Source organism: Anopheles ziemanni, chromosome 3 (assembly GCF_943734765.1).
Source record: "Anopheles ziemanni chromosome 3, idAnoZiCoDA_A2_x.2, whole genome shotgun sequence".
NCBI classification, from domain to species: Eukaryota; Metazoa; Arthropoda; class Insecta; order Diptera; family Culicidae; genus Anopheles; species Anopheles ziemanni.
This window is the reverse complement of record NC_080706.1, coordinates 65,985,482-66,011,222: the sequence shown is the minus strand read 5'-3', so window position 1 is coordinate 66,011,222 and position 25,741 is coordinate 65,985,482. Positions and strand designations below refer to the sequence as shown.

The following is a 25,741-nucleotide window of genomic DNA, read 5'->3' as shown; positions in this document are numbered from 1 at the left end:
TTTCTTTTTCGATGCGATTAACCCCAGATCCGTAAACGTCAGCGGATTCGGAATCGGTGAGGGTGTGGAACAGTTTCGTCCTATTTTTATGTGGGTTATGCAATGAGGAAATCAAATAAAAATACTGACGTGACGACCAAGTGAAAAAAATTTAAAAAAAATAGTAGAACTTCTTATTAACAAACGAGCAAATGCAAGAGCTTCACTATATGACTAAGCACTGCATTGGTCATTAGTTAAAGAATGCTAAAAACACGATCCATAAATCCTTTATCGAAAGCTGCCTGCCCATTGAAGTTGAACCACATGTGCTAAATCATGCTTGATTAGCGATTGCGTTTTATGCGAATTTCACTCGACCAAACATATCCATCAATCGTCAATTAATGCGCGTCAAATGGTGAAAAGCGGCGATTCATTGCTCACTTCACGCAAGCACCATAAATTTACCGGAAATGGGTGGCGTTTGGGACACGCGAGAACTTTCCCACGCAAGGTGTGAAATGAAAAGCGATGCCACGGCTGATTGCGCTGCAGAGGAGCGGGTCGAAAAGATCGAATGAATACCGAAGAGGTTTTGTCGGAGTATGTGAGGGCCGTTACAAATTAGTGTGGCGAATGGTGAATTTCGTTGAGTCCCGAAACGTAACTCCCTGTTCCAGTTAGTGGCACAACTAGTCCACGTAACCTGAAGACTAATTTCTTCCGACCTCGCGGAACCCAAAGCTTCATCTAATCGTTTGATTGATTGACCGTAGCATCTCCATCAGCATGACAAGGCATTCGGTTCCTACGTACCTCGTCGGGAGGTTATTCCGAATCGAAGGAAAAACACAAACGGCAGCATAACCCTTACCAAGATGTAACACTTTCGATTCGTTCAGCTCACACTGAAAGAAGCGGAACATGCAGCTCCAAATCAATTGCCACCGGGGGGGGAATGTAGATGGTAGATCCGACCGCATCAGACACTCTATCATGGGAATAATTTATCCAAGTCTCGTAAGCATAAGCGATTCGTCGAACAATCAACACTTTCGCTCGTCCTGAAATATTTTGACCAACCAGCTGAAATCAGGAATGGAAACGGAAGGCCGGCTTTAGCAAATCGACCTATCGAAACTACACTGTTCGATTGTACGTGTGACCAGGCGCCTCCATCCCCCATTGGAAGGTTGTAATTGCCGAGAACGCTTGTCCGCATATTTAATGTACTTTTCGTTTTCTTCTCAACGATGCCAGCGTTTTCTGGTGAAAGAAGAATAACATGACAGAAGCATGAATTGGAATGCATTGAATTTGGACTCGAAGCGTCTGATTCCGTAACTATTTCCACTTTACGCCTTCCTCAACCCTGGCCATCATTCTGTCGATTGTTTTCATTGTTTGGGTACACCATAAATCAGATTGAAAAATGTTATTCATACCGTTATAAATCTTGTTTCAGTGGTATTTGTTCATTCCGCTCAAACATTAATCCATTGCACCAACATCCACTACTTTACAACTGAATTTTCACCCATGGAGGATTTGGAAATGTTAAAAGAGATGTTGATTTTGATCTCATATTAATACTGACAAACATATTGAAAATATCTTTTTAGGTGAATGCTTCGCCATCTAATTCTTGTAAGACTATTCTTAAAAAAGTATTTATACAAGTGACAGATAATATCGAATACCAAATTTATTTGATGCATAACACTTCGATAAATAAACTAATAAAAAGGATTTGATTTTAGATAAACCCAAATTTCCAACAACACCATATAAAACACGGAAACAGTTTCTTTTCTCTCTCAAATATCTTAAAAGAACCATAATTACTCTATAGAGCCTCATACACTCACAGACCTTTTCGATGTACAATCATTACGACATCCCCATTGTTTTGCTAGAAGAAAGAAACAAACCCCTCGTGTCATTTGCGATAAGTTCTCAAGCCATTCTCAATCTCGATGTTCCAATATTAAACAAATAGTAAAAAAAGGACAAATGGTTCGGAAGTGACAGTGAACAACGATAAGAACGAAACAACTCAACAAACAGCACACCGACAGCACGAGCGAAACAGTATGCTTTTGTATTTCGTTTATGAGCGAAACTCATAACCCCAGCTGCTCAGATTGAGCATCATTTCGTATGGAAATTGGCCCCAGGCATGCAGCTGATGGCTTGGCGCTCACCTAATCAAAAGAGTCAAGGTCCAGGAAAGCCAACGGCGGGCTAAGAAAGGATCACCCGGTACGATGAGTACGTTTGGCTCGTTCTCGATTGGATGAAAATGGCGCTTTCTAGCCTATTTCATACATATGCTCGCACTGATGAGGGAATTCGCACCACTGCTGTCAACCGTCATCTCCATTTGCCACAACGTGTCATTCAGCGAGTGGATCCCACACACGCGCTAGCATTTTACTCAAGCATGGGAATGTTAGCCTAACTTATTTTTCTCATCTCAACCGAGATGGGGAATAAAGTTCTTCGGCTTTGTCCCGGAGGGAATCTTTCTTGCTTTTGTTACGAAAACGAGCACAATAATTTTCATCATCACTGATATCAGTAGAGCAAGATTTCTTTATCCTAAGACATTCAAGCGGAATAAAAATATACCAAGAAGCAACATCATATTGATCATTATCACCAATATTATGGAATAAATATCAAAAAGGCACGCAGAATTTTTCAACAAATAACAGAAAAAATAAATACTTCACGGTTACACAAAGTGCACTTTTTTATATGGAAGAAACCCAGAACTTGGAATAATATGATCGTTATCTCATTTCACTTTTTTCCCCTCAGAACATCATCTTGAAATAATTTGCTGATACTTCTGATCGTTACAGACGATGACAACAGTTATAAAATGGTTTGGTTACGTAAGTTATGCAATTTTGACTCGCACACATCGTACCATGTTTGTTTTCAAGTATCTGATTGCAAACGCTGTATGTTGCTTCGGCTGGGTTGCTGAAAAATCCAAGAAACATTCATATTTTTGTTTGGGTATTTATCCTGCGCTCCGCAATAAAGCAGGTTTATGTTTACTTGGTTCTATTTTGATTATCTTTTCAAAAGTATGTGTGCATTTCAATATCGTTTTTTTTTTTGTCCGAATGTTTATCTGTGAATCGCTCACCGAACATACAGAAACGCGGAACTAGACATTGATGAACACTGCAGAAGACACACAATTTGTGAGATCGAAAAGATAACTTGGGTTCTCTGAGGCACCATGTGTGTGAATCGTACTGAAGTAAGACTCAGCATTTACTCTATGTAAATATTTATTTCACTGTGTACGGTACTGACTGTGGATTGTTCTGTTGCCAAAAATTATGTCAGGCATGATCTTGAAAAATAATTTGAAATCTGAACTCCTGAAGAGCAGAATATTTCTGGCTATGGTAGAAAATTGAACTTCTGAGTCGGTTGAAAGAACCAAGTCAAAAAGTGTTTTAATCGCAAAAAAGAAACTCTTCTAGAAAAGAAAATGAATAATAGTAAAGATAACTTGTTTTACATATGAAGAAACACTCAAGGGAAATGGATGTCAGCCACAAAAAGTAGGCGAACAAAAACTCAACTGAAACTCTTTCGGTGCAATTCCCTCCAGAATAACGAAACCATGTTCGTCCATCACTACCGATCAAACGAAGGAAGGTTTCGAGCATGTGTCAATTTATATTCAGCCCCCGTCACGGCGGCAGGCTTTTCTAACTACCCAAAGAGCTACACCCTGCCGTCGGAATAATTCGATCCATTGCAGAGCCAAGTCCTCCCTCACCAATAACACCATCATCAATCGCAAGCTATGTTAATGGTAAGATATTCTGCGTGAACTTCACCGTACGCTGAAGCAGCTACCGTTTCTTTTCCCCGCTCCAGTATCGGTTTTACGAATCCCCTTGGGTAACGATGAGTAATAAATTATTCTATAAAAAGGTAAACCATGCCTCTCGGAGGACGTTCGTTTGACCTAAAGCGAGTCGGGCGAGATCTTCTTGTGAATAAAATTGACTGCAAAGAACAGCGAGGAGTGAAAAAATAACATCAAAAGTATATGACAAATTTCAGCAACTGAGAAGCCTTTCTGTGTGCCGGTACATTAAAGGAGATATGGTGTTTCGCAAGAAGAAGAACAACACATACTTTAAACATTTCAGTAAACGATACAACGCAGAGCCCAACTTAAATTGAACCATTTCAAGATGGTTCAACATTCTGGGTCAACTTGCTCCCCATTAGATAAAGAGAGGGTCGAGAAAAGAAAGCAGATTCAATGAAGTGACAATTTTCACAATTGCCTGATGGTGCCATTTCACTGTCCCAATGGAGCTGTTGGGGGGAAAAGTTAGAGAAATGTTTCCTACCTTTGTCTTAAAACCCCGTTCCAGCGGAGTGAAGCAACAAAAGTTCCGTGCCTTGACAAGCGGAAGAAAAGTATGCCCCAGTGGAAAAGTTTCACACGTGTGAATTGCCGCACCTGAAACCCGTGCTCATATCTTCTTCATGAACATCGAAATTGTCAACCGGCGCCGCTCTTGCACTTGCCTGCCCTGTTGCTTCCCCACGGGTAACGCCCATCCCCTGCGGGGACTGCTGAAGAGGCTTTATCCTTGGCTGTCCGGAAACGATCCGGTACACGTCAAGGTGCGTGGCAGCTGTGCAGGCACGGAATGCCACTGTTGCTATTTTTCCTACACCTTCGCAGGAGGCTCGCCTTTCCTGCCACACGGTCACGGATTCTTGTTGGAAGGAAGAAAAAAAACCGAACCGCAGGAGAAACGACACAAAGACCTCAATTGGTGCTCATTCCCACGAGCTGCGTGTGTAGCTTTGGAAGTCCCGTGTCTACTCCGGATGTCTACCGACGGTTGGAAGATGGTCCTTACAATCCCCCCGCTGAAAAAGTATCTGTGCAGGCGAAAAAAGAATTTAACAGTACCCGATCTGTAGCAATGTGGGAGACACACATAACCGACCGAGGTAAAAGGAAAAGACAAGAAACTAGTGCCTCTACAACCACTAAACCGTGTGACACCACAAGCGGTAACATGGGATCCAACCAACGAGTTACCGATGGCAAGTATGGCGGGTTTCTGACGGTTTAGTAACGGAACGCTACACCTGCGGAAAAAAGAGTGCAATTTGCATAGAGGACGAAAGATGAAAAACCGACGAACAGAAATACCACTTCAACCAGCGAGGCGCAAAAAGGCGCGTGTGAGTGAACAATCCTCTTTTCAAATGTTGCTTTTTTCTTGCAGGGAGAACTTCAGCTTCGAGACATTTATAAACGTGCACCGAATAGAAGCTTACAGTTGACAAATTATATCTTAGTCAGGTGGTAAAGTGCGATTTTTTACTACTTTTACTTTGAGCTTGATTATTTATTGATACTGACTCAATATTCCAAAAATTCCGCTCATTAACCGTATTCTTAAAAACCAAGATTAATAGTCGTTTTATTTAGTTTGAAGTTCTAGTGTTTAGTCATGTTCTCACAATCAATCAAAATTATTTAAATCCAGATTTCATTTTGATTTAAACTCTGTTCTCTGTAAACCAAACAAAAACATTAAAACTTGACCATTTTCGTAATTTTATTGAGTTTGACTCAATTTTCTAATCATGACTAATCAAGACCAATGCACTATCACATTTTAAGTTTTGTAATAGTGTAAAACAATTTCTCATGGTTTTTTATGATTATTTTGATGATTTACTAATTGTCAAATGAAAATACAAGCTTAATACATGTTAAAAATAATGCGTAAGAAGGCAAACTGCAAATCAAATACGATACAAATCCCGCAGACAAGATTATACATATTTTTCTAACATTAATAACTACTAACTACTTTCTCTGCTTTAAAGAACGTGCTATGGTGTGGAAAGTTGTTCATTCTGCCTCTACGACGCTCGACAGTGGATAAAATGAAATTCAATTCCAATTTCAACTAACACAGATGTTTGATTTCTTCACCGTCTTTAACGGCAGCGAACATTGCTCTGTGGTGAATCGAAATCATCGTCTAAAAACTCCATCAACCCGCTTGTTGTACATGAAACGTTTTGCCGTAATGAACGGCGTGCAAACTCGGAAACCTGGAAACGGGGATTGGCCAAGTCAAACCACAACCACGGCAGACATTGGCACAAGCCTTTCGCAAGAAAATCCCACTGCTTGGGTGACAAAGCAGCCAACAAGTCACCTCAAAAACCCACCCTCGCTACTGGAGCCGAGGGGGAGAAAACGACAAATACGATCCATTGATGAGAACCAATTTCCTTCCCCGATAATCGCACACAGACACGCCCGCACAACAGCTCCCGAAACGGAAACCCTACCAACCTTGCAATTGGAGATAATTAAATTTTCCTTAATTAACTGCCCGTTTGCAAATTCGATTCCACTAATAACAAGAAATTAATTGGCCAGCACGGAATGAAACTTCTGCTTTTCCCGGGCCTGAAGAACCGGGGAAGATGTCGACACAACTGTTGGCGGTTCGTCACGAAACGGGTTGAATTGCTTCTGGGAACTGCCGTTTGCGTGGAACTTTTTGCCACTTTCCATTTCGTTTGGCGCACAAGTAAAGGGAGGCAAATTTTCTATCGCAATGCTTAATGAACCAAATACAGTCGGAAAAGTCTATCGATCGAGCGGAAGCTGGTTGAAATTTAGACCTCCAACACAAGCCCCGACGAGAGGTGTAGCCGATGGTTTTCGATTGCAAACGATGCCTTCTTGCTCAATTTGTAGATGTTAATGTGGCTTTCAGACAAACGGAGGACAAATAAATGGAAAGACCAATTTAAAACACCGATTTTCAGTCATTCTGGAGCTTCAACATGAAACTATCGAATCGTACCATGCATAAGAAAGGCATACAGGAAAACATGTTTGCGACTTGCTTCAACTCTCGGACAAAACCCACCGGAAGTACAACTCTAAGTTGATTTGTTTGACTAGACATTCGCCGTTTTCCGTACCAGACGCTTTACGTCTACCTTTGTTCCAAACATAAACCTTTTCCAAGCACATCGGACCATCGTCATAAAACTTGTTTCATTGGAGAACAAATTTAGTTTCCTTTTCCGGCAATAGTTTCCTCTTGTCGTTTGCGTTTTTGTATATTTTTAGTTTCTTTTGAGCTACAAATTTATGGTGGGTTTAAATTTGCTACTTGCTTTTTCTTGCATAGTTTCAAATGGAATCATACTTTTTCTAAGCTTTACGTATTACGTATATTATTTTTTTTAACCAAATTGAAAAGAAATTTCGTTTTCTTTTCCACAGTTCCATATTTTCTCGGTCTTAAGGGTTAAACAGTTACACATTCAAGTTGAATGCGTGGTTCGGTGTATCACGAGACTTATAAAGTCCCGCTTTCTTCAGCTTTAATTCGACCTGAACCGACCCGAAGCAATAATTTCTTGCGCCTGACATAAAACGCCTCACTTTTGCCACATTTTCGCACAACACTGGTAACACGTTTGCGGCCGTGGGCTGTTCGAAAACTTTAAGCTTTCGTGTGAAACCGTATCCTTGCCCGAAAGAAGTAGAAAGTGGTTGTTAGAAAGAGGTTGTTTCTTTGAAAATTTAGAAGCTAAATAAACCCGTTTGCCGCAAGGCAAAGCTCCTCCAACCCCTTAGCACAAAGAAACCGGTACGATGAACAACTTGGCTCTAACATGATAATGAATGTTCTTGCCCCCGGTACAGTGGAACTTGAAGTAACTGTAGGCAGTTGGTAAACTTCTTCCCTCGCCGCTGGAGGGATGGTGCACAACAGCCATTGTATCTTTATGGTCTTTCCCGGTTTTGTAGTCCTGTGGTTGACGGTTTGTGACGAACTTCTTACTTCCTTGTGACCTCCCTCAGTAGAGATGTTTTACTTTTTCATTGCATGTTAGTGTTTCTTTTCCTCAACAGAGATCTCGATCTTGATAACTCCATTTAGTCCATTTTATGTTCTTCTTGCTACTGCATTTAATCTGTGAAAACTTATTTCAGAATAACTTTACTCTGGATTACCACAAAACTTTAATGGACAAATAAAACATATAATTCGAAAGCTGTACTATTTTAAATATCCTGCGAAACAACCCATCCAAATGTTGTGGGCTTCCCAATAATATCAGTACTTTACAACTCTTTTGCAAACAAAGGCAACAATGGAAGCATTCAATATCCGATAACACTCTGCAATAAATGGCACATTGAGGTAAAAGTGTAAAATTTACGAGGCTCTCCAATTTACTTTCCATAGCCATTTACGGTCGCTTTTATCTGCGAAATATTTTACATCAATCACCTACTTTCACCGCCGATCACAAGCGCACATTCGGGATTACGGAAGTGGTAGCTCTAGGACTCAGCAGAAAGCGTAGCCAAATTGACCCATTTCCACATTACTGCACACTATTAAATAAACCCGCCCTGGCAGGGCGGAAAGTGCTGTAATGGCGTTGCCAAGGCTCTTTACGCTTCCCGGAAGGATTGCGCCTGGCGTAGTAAAATAACCGCAGCCCGCTGTCGGGGTCTTCAATCTCGTCCCTAAATTCTTCCAGCGTAAGTAATACTTTTCGGTCGCCGGGACGATTTCGGTGGCCATCATTTGCCACAAAATCGCCATCGCCAACGCCGGCTTCGAGACCTGCTAACGGCCCCGGTGTAGCGCGGATACGTTCGAGCTTTTAAGGATCCTTTTCCATCAAATTGAAATGCACCATTTAATGCAGGCAGGAACCGGCAAAGGATTTTGTTACCCTTTTCCTTTACCGAGCGGTAAAAATCACTCCCATCCCCCGGAGAGCGCCCGGATACCGAGACCGCCTTCGCTGAAGTGTTTTAGTGAGCTATCAAAACGAATTTGAAGACGGCACAACAACCGTCGGGTATTTTGGTTTTCAACAGGAAAAAGAGAAATTGTCGAGGAAATCCTAACGTAGCGCATTTTTTTTTTTTTCAAGCCAAAATCAAACATGTTTTATTTAAGATGGACTAACACGAGTGCCGCAGCGTGAAACGGGATTTCGATTGTACAAAAACTAGGCAGAAAGCGAATGGCATTATTCGCGTTTTATGTCCAGGACCCCTTTTCTTTGCTTCTGTTTCCTGCCAGCAAATGTCCTTACTTTTTTCCCCACGACATCAACGGCTTCGGTTCGGAGCCGGCAAGCGGCCGATGATTTATGATCCGGGAAAAGGAACTGCTCGTGAAAATTGTCTGTCCCAGGCGAAAAAACCGCAGCGGAAAGTGTTGTCTGCGACCAATTTAATAGCCCGGCCGACTTCCCTGACCTTGACGCGACGGCCACGCTCGAGTCGGTTTTCCGAGCAACCGGCCGGAGAGGGAACTGGTTCGAATTTATTATTCTGGGCGGAAAATTGCCCCGTTTCTGGTCAGGCTTGAATCCGGTAAGTCAGGCTCAATTTATGCCACGGCTCAAATTCACGTCGGCGGCTTTGGCAAGCTACGTGCGCTACGTGATGAGGGCTAGGAAATGTCTGCCCGGCTGGAGTGGAACCTTTGCTCGTTATTGGAAAAAGTGAAGCAAAAAGCTATCGGCGAGAGTCAATGCAAATACCGTGTGCCAAAATAGGTATATACGTTGGAAATGACAAATACTCAACTGCACTCAAATAGCACAGAATTTTAAATTTAAAGATTTAAGAGTAAACCGATTGATTGGAGATCACGAATAATATTTATAATACTTTAAAAACATCGCTTTTTAAAATAATAATAAACTTCGCTAGATAAAATACCTTTAACTAAGCTCAAATAAATCCATTGCAATCCAAATCGACGAATTATGGTCGCAACAAAATGAATCTCATGGAATGCTGGATGTACAAAATTGCGTCAGTAATTGGATTGAAACCAACCAAGAGCTCAAACACACAGCTGTGTATACCCTTCCCTAAAGCGCATCCATTGTTATAAGCAATGGCGCCATAATCTTACCATACTTTACGACCGCCGCCGTTCCGAGAAGGAAAGGCAGCCCGGAGAGAAATGGTCCCACCTGTCACCTACTAATTTGATAATCATTATCCCTTTCCACATTGGTTTCCCATTTCCGGCCGGGGCGGAAGCTAGGCTCGGGGCTAATAAAGGAGCCAAAACATTTCACCCTTGCCAGCAGCCATCAGTTTGCAATGTTTATGAGATTTTCTGGACGAATGCGACACGTTTGCCGGTGAATGGGGCCCTTCGGCTCGTCGACGACGTCGTTCGGCTCTTGCAAATCAACACACACGCATTTTCCGGTCTCTTATTGTTGATGCCACTGCTCGCCGTGACCCCGATATTGCGCATAGTTTAGCAGCGCTCCCACACCCCCTTTTTTGCCGCCATTGTGTGCTGTTGGGGGATTTCAAATGTGGTTCCTTTCGCTAACAAGATTCATTCGTTTGGAGAGAATACTTTCCCCGAGGGTGTGCGATAGATAAACTAGGCATAATAATGGAAGGAAGCAATTTCCACCCAGCTAGTATCCTTCTTCCAGAAGGGTTCCGAAGGCAAGCTTGAATAAAACCGGCAAAGCAGGAGAGGGAATACAGCATACTGATTGGCCACATTCATCCTATGTTACACAATTGAAAAAGAAATTGCATAACCTAGATGATGGCAATGATCATCTTTGATGAACATGAAACATAACGAACGCGTAATAGTAGGATTTGTTAATCGTTCCACCTTAGTAACTAATTCAAGTAGGGTAACTGTACCAATAGTGGTGCACTTAGTACTGTAAATACCAATTAGGTGTAATTTATGAGTGTTAAGAACACAATATTCTACATATTTGAATCAATTATGATCGAAACATGGCTTTTCTTCTGAAAAACATCTATTTTCACCGTAAACCATACAAAATATACGAAAAAAGGCGTATTTTTCTTCCTAGTCGGTTGCTCCTATTATGGTGGTATGGTTCCTATAGTTGTGGTATCGTGTTCCTATAGTGGTGGTAGTACTGGTATAACTTATTTTTGAAGCATATTTCAAACAGAACGGTAAAATACTCCTTGACCAATGCGTTGTCATTGAAAAGACTGTATTGTTTTACCGAAATATGTCCAATTTTAATTCATAAAAAATGCTATGAATATTGCAGCTAAAACTATAGTATATGCTTTATAGCGTATCCTTCGTCCGCTTTCATTTTTCTTTCCTCTGCTTCTTCTGCTGAGCCTTTTCTCCAGTTCCGCTTTGTTTAGTTTGTAGAAACCGAATAAAATCACTAAATTTACCTGATTATATTGGCCAAAACCGGAATAAAACTAAAATATACTTGTAAAAAAATCTATGGCTACTATAGGAACAACTTGGGTTTTTGTGCCTATAGTGGCACTATAGTAAAAACTATGAAAATACAATAAAATTATGCTAAAATGCACTAAGTTCGTATAAATCAATTATATTGGAGTATGTAAGTAGCGAAACCATATGGTTTTAATGATTTTGTAGTGATTTATAGCCTTAAATAAATCATGATATTCGTTATAGATTCTTAAGGAATGCAGCATGTTGGGACAACCTGTTTAGAAAATATGAATTTTGGAGCTTATATATTACGGAATGAGATGGTTCATCTTTTTAACACTCCGCAGAAGATCAAAGAACATTTCATAGAAAAACAAATAACTCCATTGTATATATATCGGCGTAGAGCTAGGATTTTATTCCACTACAACCACTATTGGTACTAGCTCCACTATGGGTGCACTTACCCTAGTAAGTGAAAAATAAGAAAGTAAGTAACTGGTCCAAGATTTTGTTTTTATAAGATTTGTAAGAAAAAATAAATCCTAAATTAATCTTAACTACTGTTGATGATAAAATTAAAGTGCTCAGCACACTTAAAATTCTACTTAAATTATAGAATGACTAAAGATTATATTTTGGTAGCGAAAAAACAAAACGGAAAAGAAAACAAAAATTGTTATTCTTGAGTGACAGAACAAAGCCGGAAACGGAAAAGGAGACGCCTGGTAGCTCATCTCATCTTCAGTAACATTTATCGTAATGAGCGTACGTAGTATCAGGCGGGTCTCAAAGTTTTAAAACACGAACACATACACGAGTAATATACGGGCTCATGAATCCCGCAAAGGATTGAAAAAAAGAGATCGTTTGTATTACTACATTATAAATATATCAAAATAATGATCTTTAGATTTCCACCTTAAACTACAAATATTTACAAATATCGTGTTTACAAACTGAAAACATGTTTTTTATTGTGGTATCGATAAACTTAATGACTGAAGACATGTCATATAATTTACTCGACTTGCTATTACTTGTAATATTCATCTTCCCGCCTTTACTTACACTTTACTCGAAAGATGTCCGCGAAGTGTGACATTTGCACGATTATGTTCCATATATACCACGTTTATGTTATGTCTGCTCGGGCCTCAATCATTAATGTCAGCAACAAACGAGTGGAACTTTATGAGACCGCAAGGATGGCTCATATAATACCACAGCAAGAGCACTCGAGACGTAATTTCTCATAACTCTAACCGAATCTAGGTCAGTGTATGTGCGAAAAACTCATTTATTCGCATGGCTGCAGTAAGAGCGTTCGCAAAACATATGAAATTCGGAATGCTCTCTACCAACTTCCTAGGCGCTTTTCCAGGCTGCAAATTTCTACCATGCCTGCCATAAATAATAAATGAACTTTCTTCTGAGGAGGCCTTCCTTTTTGACTCCATGTCAAAAAAGGAGCAAAGGTTTATTTGCAGTAAATGTTACTACTAATATGCAGTATGTAAAACAACAATTACTAAACAGAATTCAATTTATTATGGCCTTAAACCTTCTCAGCCATCCCGATCATGCGTGACCTTATAGTGTAGGGAATTATTTGAACATAACGTCACATGTCTCTATTGAAAGAAAAACTCGTAAATATTACGAGTTCAAAGAGTTTTGTAGTTTCGGTGTTGGCATTCAAACATCCATCTTTAATAAATTTAACCCTCTGTCTTCATCTCCATAACCAAGCTATTTCTTACTTCGTTTATGAGTTCAACTTCTGACCTAAAAGGCAAACGACAAATTTCCACTTCTTTTGTTTGTTTTCACAACGAAATTTAACTGCGCTACAAGACTTTCTCCAGTTGAGACACCGAAACGGATGCAGCTGAGTTTACGACTTGGTTAGGGCATTTTATGCCTTAACTGGATGAATTTTGCATGAGATAGATTGGTCTCTTTCTGCCCTCATTTCAACTACTTCCCAAAAGTCCCCGTCATCTATTCCGTTTGCTTTCTTTTAGTTCTCTCCTCTATTGTTGATACGATGTTCGAGGATTTGACCCAATGCATAATAAAGGAGGATTAGCAACAGCTACGGAACTTATAGCTATAGGAACTTTCGTCCAAAACTTGAAGACACAAAATCATCAAATCAAAGTCCAAATCCTGAACATTTCGAAGCAAAAACTGAATCTGTTGGGCATAATCAGCAAAGCTGGATGTTCCAATCGGAAAGGGATGTCTGGTAATTTAATTTCTTTTATTCCTTGAAGAATTTATAAATTTCTCTAGCGAGACACAGGAAAAACCGAACGAACCATTAAAGGATACACACAATTTCCACGCACCCAAAGACGAATTGAGATTAACATAAATTTGAATATTCCTCATGACACGTAAAGTTGTTTCGCAACTCTTGACACTGACGAGGTGAACGACACTGAGAAAAATGCTGCTCGGTAAATCGATTTTGACACCTAATCCATCAAGCGCGAATAAATGATTCCGAAATATTGGGTGATGCCCGGATCAACCAGCAGACGCAACACCGCTGGGCCTAATTCTTCCCCAAATTACCCTATTTTGGGTATTCAAATTGACAATTTAACACATCAGTGGATCAAAATTTCGAGTAAAATGAGAAATTGGTATATTCACCAACGATTTGCTGTAAGATTAAATTTCCACAATTTCAATCCATCGTGGAAAAGGCTTTTTGGGTGAAAAAATTCTCTCGTAGACGTTGTGGGTTTTCGGCACATTTGGTAGCTAACGTTGATTTCCAATTTTTAAATAACAAATATTTTAGAAACCCATGCTAAAGCAATCAACGTCTTTATAGCAATCGTAGTTTACTTGCATTAAATTAAAACCATGCAATTGAACTAGGCAAGTATTTGGTCACGATAACGAAAAAGAAAATAAACAGGACGTGTTCTGCAGCGGACACCGATGAGAGATGAGACCTGTCACCGCAAGGTATCCCAACCATGATCACCGGGCGATAAATTGGATTCTTAATTAAAAGCAATATACAAAAAAAGTGAATGCAATGATGGCATCAGGGCATTCAAAGAAACGCTGTGAGGCGATGATACTGGTTCAAGATGATGAATTTAATGGAAAACTTTTAGAACAGCCGTTGTCACATCTTTAACCTCCTCAAAAAGCACTAGATTATGATTTTAGTGCACCATCAACATCTTTTCCAGAATGATTTTAAAGTAATTCAATAGTTTCAAACATTACCAGATAAACTAACCGCAAACGAATCAATCAAACCTTAAAAGGTGACATCAATATCAAACATAATTGTTTCCTAAAGAGTGAACGTTGAAGTTATTTCGTCTGGTATATGTTGTACAAGAAAAGTAATTTAACAAGTTTCCTACTTTTGACAGACTTTTGGTTGTTTCAATTATAAAATATCGCCAACATAGGACCAAAATGAGCTTCGTTTCATTCGAGTGTGCGAGAAAAAGAGAAAATAGAGAAAATATCCAGTAACACAGCCCATGCGTTGGAAGAGCATAAAAAGCAGGAAAATAGGGAAACTTATTTTTATAACAAACCACTATAGTTCCAAACCGGATGAGCAACCATTGATGGGCACGCGGACGGATCGGAGAAGGTGGAACATAATCGGATCTCGCAGTTCCTTTTTATATCGCACACTCGTCATCGAAGCGAGTTTCAACGCCAACGGCACTACCCACTGGGAAAATGTCGGACGATAGTCTGGCCGGGTGATGAAAACGGTCGGGAAAAAAACCCGCGCGATGGAAACAAACGAACCCAAAACAATGCGGAATCCTTTTCGAGGTACTAGCTACAGGAATAGAATGATAGTGAACAGAAACTGTTTGTTGCATCGCCAAGCAACAGAGCCTTCTCTCGTTCGTCCATCGATCAGCGGGACAAAAAAAAATCAGAATCAAGCAAAACATGGTGACGAAGGAAAAAGGATTCGGTGTTACTTTGTTTGGGAGTGAAAAAAAGGAAGTAAAACTAAAACCTTTAACGAGGCCGGGCCACCATACGGTTTTCCGCTTCAGCGGATCAAACGGTGGCCAACGGTTTGAGGTTTCATCGTCTCGTCCGTACAATCAAGTGAAGCGTGTGCGCTTCGGCTAAAATAGACTACGGAAAGTGCGGCCCAGAAAGCACTTTTTTTCCGTTCGTCTATATCATTTATTAGAGCGTACGTGACGACGGCTGAGGTTTAGTGGTCGTCAATTTTCCACCTAGTCTCCAGGATATTCCCAGGAAAAAGCCCCGCTTGCGACTGGTTCCGTCAAAAGTCATTGTGGTTGACCAAACTGCACCGCGGTTTGGCGAGATGCCAGATGTACCGTGGGCGCTTCTAGCCAAGCGGAAAATTCTATCAGCGTCCTTTTAAAGAATAAAATGGCCATTTAGCCAGGTAAATCTGCAAAGAATATAGATACAATAAGAAGTTGAATCAAAGAGGAAAATAGAACAAATTTCTCGGAAAAAGCTGCTCAATTCTTTCATGACGAATCCACTCGTCTCCAACTATTTGTACTTTTATACAGCGAAGAGCTGAAAAATGGAAAATTGAAGCCAATTTGGAACATTACAAATTGGCCTTTTAGTTTTCCATGAATTTCTCAGGACTTCAGTCGGTAGACAGTTTTCGCTAGAAACAGCACATTTCTTCCCAAGCAAAACACTAAGCAAATTTGAGATATTATCCACTTTAAGCCACTTGCGACCGGAACTCTTCGCCCTCGTCGGAGCTTTGACGCCCGGGGGGGGCGCCCTACCACGAACGAGCCAGTTCGGAGTGAAAGCAACAATTTCTTCCATCCAGCGCTGCAGTCACGTTCTCTTATTATATTTTTTCTTATCTTGTTATAAAAATAATATTATGAGCGCAAGCAAAAGAACATATCCGCAGGCGCAACGCCAACAAGTCCAATATTTGCCAAGGTTTTCCAGCTCGGCACGAAAGCGCTAAGGTAAAGGATGGAGAAACGGGCCGGAAAGCGGCGGGGAAGGCGCGTGGAAGGTGTGGCAAACCTCAAACACCGCCTAGAGATGGTAGGTGGTAGGAATCCGTGCCACTAAAGTTTGCATGAAGCAAGCCAAAAAGCCTTCCTCTTTTGGCCGTTTAGCTTAGGTGTGTGCGGAGTAGCAAAATCAATTTTGCAATTTTCATCATAATTTCAACGTTTTGTCCCGCCGTTTCTTTTGCTTTGCGAACCACGGAAAGCCGCCGAAAAGGATGACCAAAACTGTCGGTTTCGAAATCCGGTTCGTTTCCCGTTCGCCGCGTCACGGATGAGTAAATAACGAGGAAAAATGAACATTCGAATGAAACGGCTGCAAGTGGAAAGCCGGGTCCTCCGGGGACCGCTTGGAGGAAGCGTTTTCATGCCTACGTTGCCACCGACGATGTGCCGCAAACGAAATCTTGGCATGATTTGCGGAAGAACGTGCTTTCAACACCAAAATGTGACCAACCTAGAGGCGGCGGAACAAACATCTCCACTCTTTCACAAAAATCTTAAGCTCCTCGCTTGTTCCGTCTTACCGCCGGAATGAAAAGGAAAAATGTCCAACTTCTGACGCTGTCCAATCTTTAGGCTGTTATTTAACATCTCGGCGAGAGAAAAAGTTAAGGTTCTGTCTTACCTTTTTATGGCACTGGCTGCCCTTTCATTCGAGGATTTTCATGCCACTAGTCTGCAGTCCTCCAAGTTGAGCTAAGATACGCCAAGAGTCCGCTTTATGTTCCGGCTCGAAACGTGACCAACCAGAACCTGCATGGTGACATAGTGCCGCTTGACATGCAAAACGATTTTTAAGAACACTTAAATGCCCCCTTGCCTCGGATAGCGCCGTGCAACGGTGCAGCCTGCACGCCTCGAGGACTCCACCGTCATCTTTATGTCGGTGATTGTGTGCCGTGACTTTAACTACCTGATCAGACCGGCAAGCGCCATAGAAAGCTTAGACGGGTCTATTTCAGGCGAGCACACCTCCTTCTACCTGACGGAAGTCAAAAAGGCCGGTTGAAGTGCCGGTTAGAAGACTGAAAATTATACTTCCTACCGCCGGGCGACGGTTACGTTCATCTAGGAGCTATTGAGGTGATATTTTAAGACTCAACTTAATTACACAACCGGAAGTATAAGTCCTTCAGCGTGGGCTTCCCGGATTTTGAGGACCGAGCGACTGTCACTCGCTTGAAGCCGCTTATCGTTGTATCGATAAGAGCGCAAACAAATGGGTTTCATTCGACCCCGTGTCCACGGGAAGTTTTAGTAGAGCTGAAGCGGCATGATGTTTGGCATTAAACCATGATTACGACTTTTTTATTAGCCTTCGGAGTGTCTTTGGAACTAGTTGTATCGGATTTTCCTAATGAAAAGTTACTTCAGAAGTAAGTCCAAGAGATAGAGATATGTTTTATGAAGAGATGAATTTTGATGAGTTTTCTGGTGAAGGTGAAACGGATACTTATAGCTCATTACCTTGTTTATACTTTATTATTTTTGTGGTTAAAAAAAGCTTCTTATTTACTTCGTTTTATTAGATAAATAAGTCGTTATCAGGTTATGTTTATAACAACCAAAACATTTTCAAGTTCTTAAGAAGCAATTTTTCCCTTCTATTAGTATTTTTTCACACTTTCATATTAAGTAATAAATATTAGTATAACTCAAAGAAATGGCTTCAGTTGCACTCCTTCAACATAATAATTCAATTGAGAATAACTTGATTCCAAGGGAAAAGCTTACGACTCGGTATCCTGAAGCTTACCTTGAATTCCTGTACGTCCAAACTTTCCCCTACTTCGTTTCAACTGTCTCACATAATTTTTGCTGGACCCGAAAACTATCTTCCCCTCATATGGCCATGGCATTCCTAAGAAAACTGCACACTTAACCTATATCGTCTGCTTGGGTGTGAGAAAATTTAATTAAAATAAAACCTTTCCCATCAATGTCGTAAAGAAAACACTGCCTTCAAGCATTTTATCCATCAGGAGGGATTTATCCGCTTTGCAGGTTTTCGGTATGGTCCCATATTTTAACAGCTGGAAAGAGCATTGGAGTATGAATGAGAATTTGTTGGAACCGATGGGATTAAGAGCCAAACTATCTACCGAAAGGGATTCCTTTGACCCTTTTCGGGGCAGAAGTTGTTCGGTGAACACGTGAAAACACATGGTGGTCGGTTCGTTCATGCGGAGGCGAGATAAAAGGTTTTGTGCCTCAACGCTCATCGTTTCATCTTGTACCGAGTAATTGTTTGACGAAGTATTTCAAATGGAGCAGATCAAAAAACGAAGAACGATTGACCAAGGCCCATTCTGGTGGCATACGGTATGGAGAAAATTTAGCAAGTTTGCCAACGGACCAAATTCGTCGTGAAACACACACACTTTTCCAACAGTCCGCTTGAACTCAAGAACAAGTTGCAAATAACGACCCAAAATCCGCAGCATCCACAGTTGTAAATAGAGCAGAAAAGTTGCAGAAACAATTGAACGTATCCTACCGAGCGTTGGCCCATTGGAACGATCTAGCTACGATTAAGTAACTTCGGCAGGTTATCGTACCGTTCTATAGAAATAGTCCGTTTGCGACCTCATTGCACTTATTCCCAAACCGGTCTACATTTGTATCGTCAGGTTCTTTTCTCGCTCTAGCGGTTGCTCGGGGTAGAGATACTCATTTTCGCAAGTGAACAAATTTCGAGGGACCTTTCGATTCGCAATAGAATTCAAACGATACCACCAGGATACGGACGCTCCCTCCGAAGGGACGTGGTACTAGGATACTTTCGGTGTGCTTTCGCAATCCAGGCCAAATCTATGCCAACCCTGGCAGACCTTCAACCGACTGGAGCAACAACGTCCACAGATTGTACTGACCGACAAAACTTTACGATGGAAAAACGCCGCATTTCAAGTGCAGACAAACGTCGGTGCAGGAAAAGTCGATCGATTCGGCAGGGGGCAGGAAGACGAGTAGATCCATATTTTAAGATAACGTTCAACATACACTTCTGTTCGAAAGGGCGCAATAGCGCAAGCACATGGCTTTTGAAAGCCAACCACAAACTCTTTCAGCCGATTGCAGCTACTAAAATTTAAGCAGGGTTTCTCGATCGATACCATGCAAAACAGTTAAAACGACCGGAAGCCTTCCGAGTTTCCCGATATTGAAACCCGTCCTGCAGAAGTTTGACTTATCGACAATGTGCTAGCACTACGGTTTATCTGGAGTAAAATGAAACAAAAATAAATTGAGCTCGACGGTCTGCAACGATGTCGAGTTGCTTCAGTCTTTCGTATAAGCTACTTTGAAACACATAGATAGAATGAAGACGATAAAATTGGACAGGACACTTTACAGGTTGAGTAACTATGTTTCTACAGACCAACTGTGTACATTTGACCATGCTGGTCCTGACCAAGCTTATCAAATCCGAATTTGTCCACGATTTATTGGTTCTCTTTTTCCATACGGTTATGTTTTACAACTCAAAGTTCCACTACTTAAATCATTTGAAAAATACTTAAAACTAAAAACTATCTAAAATCACAAGTCAAATCTGAGCAAACAAATAAAATTAACACAAAGTTTAATCTAAAAAATGTTTGATCGATCATCAGTGAACAAAGTAATTCAAGAAATATTGAATTAACCGATACAAAAAAAACAGATAAACACTGATACAAAACACAGAAAATAGAAGCAGGATAAAAGTAAAGACGGCCGTATTTTACAACTTAAAGTTCCACTGCTTAAATAATTTTAAAAATACGTAAAACTCCAAACTATCAAAAAACATATGCCAAATCTGAGCACACATTTAAAATCAAAGTTTATTTCTAAAAAATGTTGGATCAATCATCAGTGAACAAAGTGATTCAAGAAATATTGAATTAACTGGTACAAAACACAGATAAACACTAATACAAAACACAAAAAATAGAAGCCGGATAAAAGTAAAGAATGAAGCTTGATATAAAAACTAACGCAAACCCACATCCCATCACGGATGGGATGCTTTTAAGAAACCATTTATTGCAATGTCACGGTCCCACTGGCCCTTCAGAGCCGTTTGGGGGCCGGCTCATGAAAACGCAAGACTGTCACCACCATCAGCAAACACCACATCTTGAGCAATAAAAAAAATACCCAACCGACAGACTACAACCAGGCACACAAAACACATCGTATAAATCTTCATTTACGTCCAAAGGGCCAGCAACAATTTCCAGCCCGACTCAAACACGGGCAGGCACGGCTTCCATTTTCACGGGAACCTACAGGGCCGATGCTCGCCCCGGTTGACCTCAAAGTGGTCGTAAGGGCTACCGAAAAGAAGAGAGCGCCTACGGTCGGACCACAAACCACCGAGGTGTTCTGGGCCGCGCGGTTGAATCGCTTTCGGCAGCATTGTGCCGCTCCGGTGTGGACATTTGCCGTTTCCCGGCCGTTCCGCTTCAGCATCCTGAGTATCACAAACCGAATACCATGAATTTGTAATGGTCGAACGCAGTAAATTTCCATTACATTAGTGTAATGCGAACACAATCGGGCGGCAAAAGCATAATAATGTTTACCACCGCCGAGTGTCCGGGGGAAAATGATACAAGACGAAGATGAAAATGTGCGCTGGCGGTGATAAGTCTCCTGCCATGACGTACGTCGTGTATTTTTATCACCATTTGTTTCTTTTCGCATGTGTGTGTGTGTGTCTGGGCTGAAGATGCGTATTAAAAGGATCCGCAAAAGGCAAGAAAAACAACTTCCCAAGGACAAGGTCGGAACGAGCGAAGGACCGGGCAGGGGGGGATGAGTACGTGGAAACAATTTATTTCATTTCCACCACGTTCGAGATAACCGGGACATGTATTCCCAAGTGCGAGTGGCGCACCGAGTCGATAAGATGGGCCGAAAAATTTGCGAGCAAAGATAAAACAAATATTTGCAGCATAAAACCTCACACTCCCGTATCTCGGCTTGGTTTGATGGAAACTTACGACTCGTGTGTATGTTGCCGCGAAAATTCTGCACGTAGTACACACGCTCCACACACGCCCTCGTGGATGTCAAGGGAACGCTCGATCATGGGTTCATAAAAATCAACCAAAATCATGTGTCAAACTGCGCACATGGCCCCGTCACTTGAAGATACCTCTGCCCGTTCGCCTTCAGCATGAATTCAGGCTGCCGGTTTTAGCTTCACGGAAAAATTAGGGATGCTTCCCGCGATAACACCCGTGGGTGTTCAGTGGGCCAAAGCAAGTAGGGGGGGTGAAAAAACGGTACAAAAATATGAAAATTCTCACCTCCAAGGAGCACGCAGAATAATCCAATTTTCATGCTCGTTCGTTTATCCATTTTTATGATTTCACGTATGCCTGCCTTTCGCGCTGTTTCTCGGTGGTTGGAAGTTTTTTTTCCTCTCTTTGTCTCTTTCTCTCTCACTGCTACTGATAATTTTCCTCGTGTCGTTGGTAAGGGATGTTAGCTTCCTGCATTACCGGCTCCGGGAAACACCATACCAGGAAATACTGTGCGGATGCTTTCACGCAGGGATGGGCTGGGTCGCAATTTTCTTTTTTTTTCTAAAAGGTTAAGAAAACACTCACAACACTGGCACAACGAGCTTCACTCCGGATGGCTTTCACAAGCCAATCCTTTAACAAAGGGGAAACATAGAAAGCACTGAAAGAGCAAAATTGAAGAGGTAACTGATAACACTATAGAGACGAAAACACACTATCGTTCTTTAATTTTTATCTCTCATCAATGCTGTATACAAAGAAACACTTTATTTTCATGTTCGCACAATACACTTTTCTCAAACGCTGCTTACTTTAATTTGTCCCGAACTAACGCTTTCGCAACGATTGCCATGGAAACTTTATACTTTCCTGCCACCTTAAATTATTTGACGGCATATTTGTTTTGCTCGTTGTACCGTTCAGTGATTTCAAACAGGAAAGAAAACAGGAAAAAAAGCCGGAGTGATATGCACGCCCGAAAGGCAAACAGAAAATTGTCGAGACGTGACTGGGTGTGCGCGCAAAATCAAAAATCACATGAAAACACGTGTGCGTTCTGCGGATCTTTCCGGCGCTCGTTACAGTCGTCCCGAGTCGACGTTTTTGTTTCGTTTTTCCACCCGGCGCCTTCTACGATTTACTGCTGTCTGGCTGACTTCGAGAACGCAGAGAGGAGATCAAACGTCACAAATTGTTTCGAAGCGGCCGGTCCTACCGGTTCGAGCGGTTGACGAAATCGATGGGAATTCACAACGGGAGCCGCACACGGAAACGGGACCACGCGAAGGTCTATAAATAGTCTGGCGACCACCCGCTGAAGCGCAGGAGCCCTTGGAGATGGAAGCGGACGATCCGTGTGTCTGTGAGTCTCGGATTATTTCATCACGTTTGTACTATTTCGGTTTCACCGTTTTTTCTCTCCAACACTAACCAACTTTTAGTTTTCTCGTTATAGCCAATGATTTTGGATAATTTTATTTGATTATTTTTGGAGTTTTAATAAAATTATTTCAATTTGCATTCACCACAGGACCAACCGAACTTGACTCATTTGAATCAGCACTGAGTCATCTGCCAACTGAAAAACTACGATCATAAATTTCACTGTTGACCAAACCTACATTCCTACTAAATTTATCTCACGCACAAACTCGCTTTAACTTAACCCCTCCACCCTTCTACCATCTCCTATCCTGTATATTTATTCAGCAAATGTTTATTAATCGCACCGAGTTATGCAAAAAAAACAAGTTGAAAATCTTTCACCGACCGCCTGGTGGTCGGGTCAAATCCGGTTCACACCTTCACCTGCCAAGAAAAGGTTGATGATGGCTTGCACGCAGTACGCGTACGGAACATATGACGGGAAAAACGAATTACACCGATTTCTCTCAGCAAAACGCTCTTCGCTCTTAGATTTTCCCAATCAGTAACTTTCTCTCGCCGTTGGGAAAGGAAACTTTTAGCGAACGCACGGAACTATCTGTTTGCAGGTGATGTTTTTATTCATTTCCTTTTTAACTTCTTTGCGATATATTTCTACTTTCACCATGGAAACATTCGATGACGAAATGAGCATCTTTTGAAAGTAATAACTTTTATCTCACATTTGTTCTTGTATATTTTTCCCTTGTAAACTTTTTATGAAGAACTTTAAACGGCTTTCCATACACTTGCATATCACGGCATACACTCACGTGGGTTCTAACATTCCGCAAAGGGTCCACGAAGTGATCAATCGCGGAAGGACGCGATGCTCCCAGTGGAGCACAAAACACAACGACTGCCTGCCTCTGCCGACGCGGATGAAGTTCCGAAAACAACTGACAGCAACGATTGAAAACCCTTCGCGGCCAAGTCCTGCCGGTGCCGGTTCCAAGTGTGTGTGTGTCTGTATGCTGCGAATACGATGCTGCGCAATGCCATGCGTTCGTCGTGCTACTACAAAACGGTTTTACGCTTTTGTTTGTTGCACTGCTTGGCCACCCCAGCGCAACATTCTCCATTGGCCGCCGAGGATGGATGGCGGCTGTTTTTTCCTAACAAACAAACACTAGAGTAAGGGTAGTGCATGTACTACCGGCATTTCTCACGAGGCGAGATTGAGAAGTGGCCACGTGAGCCCGAGATTCCCGAGTAACCAGGAAGCAAAACTCTCGTATGTTTATGCTCGTTTGCGCCCGTAAAAAGCGCAGGGCAACCGCATTGTTCTTCTCTAGGTCAGGCAAATGGGGAATTTACGAACGTGAGAACGCACTGGCGCTATGAGCAACATAGTGAGAATTTTTTGCAATGGCGATAGCTAACCCAGGATGAGTTTCAGTACACTCTCGTTTATGCGAATTAACCAAATCTCGCCTCAAAGTGAGTCAAAACTCCTTGCGGTTGAAAGTGTCTGTTCCATTCAATCGAGCACTTCCAATTCTCATTTCAGGAATTTCATTTCTCATTTCATTAGAATAATGCCTAGAATGAGCCAACTAAAATGTAACGATACAACAGTGTTAAAGGATATTAAAAGTACATTTAATTGTTTAGAAACACAATTTTACTATTAACTACAAGTAGCGTAAAAGTCACATTCTTCTGGTTTGATGGCTAAATTCATTCTTTGTGATGGAATTCTTCTTGAAATTATTATATGACCAATGCGACATCTTTTTATGTTTTAAAGTAAAAGTTAAAGTAACAATAAATGTGTTTTTGTATATCATTCTGTTGAAAATCTCTCACCTTTATTCTTAGAACTGAAGGTATAAATTTCTGAGGAATCCAAACTAATCCTTCTACCCCAGAAATATGCTAATACAGCGGGTTGTGGAAAGCTACTCAGGGCCTACTTATTCGCGCCGCCCATTCATCTCATCCTCTTCGTTGACCTTTTCATCTGAAGCAAACCGCGCGAAATCTGAAATCACGAATAAATAATGTTCTAGTACTTTGCGAGCTTACCTGGAAATGGCCGTTAGCGAGAAGGTTACCTGGAGCAGGATTCCAGGAAAATAACAGCCCAAGATCTCCGATTCAAGCGGCCCCGTTCTAACCTTCAAATCTCGCTAATGCCACCGAAGTTGAAGTTTTCCTAGATCTATGCTCATGAAAATTCATACTCATGAATATTTGCTTAAAATCTGTGGAGATTTGTATGAGACGGTCCGATGCGGGAAAATTGCACTCCGTAACTTAAACTGTTTACTTTCCTACGCGTTGAAATATGATTTGGAGAAAGCTTGCCTACAAAGGTATTATTCTAACTTCGTGACTTAACATACTTTGTATTGCTTAGAAGAATACTATATTGCAACACTGGGGACAGCGTCTTTCATGAAGCTCAATTCATTAGCTGAGATATTTCAGGAACTAAACATTTCCCAAAATGCATACATTATGCAGGCAGCATCGTTTGATCTTCATCGTTTGAATCGAATTTCTTACCCTTCCATCTTTCTTCTCATCATCAAAACCATCAAAGATCGATTGGAAGTAGCATTCGCGTCCGGGAAAACTATTTGTAGTTGGAACCATGGCAGACATCAAACAAAAATAGTAATTCATGATATGATTCCATAGCTTAGAACTGACATTGATGTACCATATAAAGGTTTTTCATGGACATCAACTCCAGCATAAGCAGTAGTTTTGGGAAATTGATGCGTGATGCTCATTCACTGTAAACGCCGTGGTTGAATCGCATCTAAACTACAGCACCTGTTCCTGCCACATAAAAATTGACTAAAATTGTGTCAGAATACCATAGATCAGTATTCGAACTATTTGTATCGGTTTCACTGGTCTAAACTTTAATAAAACAATTGGCAGGAAAGGTGCTCCTTCATTATAATGTTAAAAACTACATGGCGTCATTTTACCTGTTTCCATGAAATCGATAACT

General features: G+C 41.3%; 1 protein-coding gene across 1 annotated transcript in view; it reads right to left on the bottom strand.

The window, feature by feature from the left end:
* The window catches only part of LOC131285295 (uncharacterized), a 59,353-nt gene extending 37,671 nt beyond the window's left edge, over positions 1-21,682 (bottom strand). Inside the window, exon 1 of the mRNA XM_058314149.1 lies at positions 21,631-21,682. Within this exon, the coding sequence (XP_058170132.1) occupies positions 21,631-21,682 (52 nt within the window). The remainder of the gene's footprint in view (positions 1-21,630) is intronic.
* Positions 21,683-25,741: the final 4,059 nt, after the last annotated feature.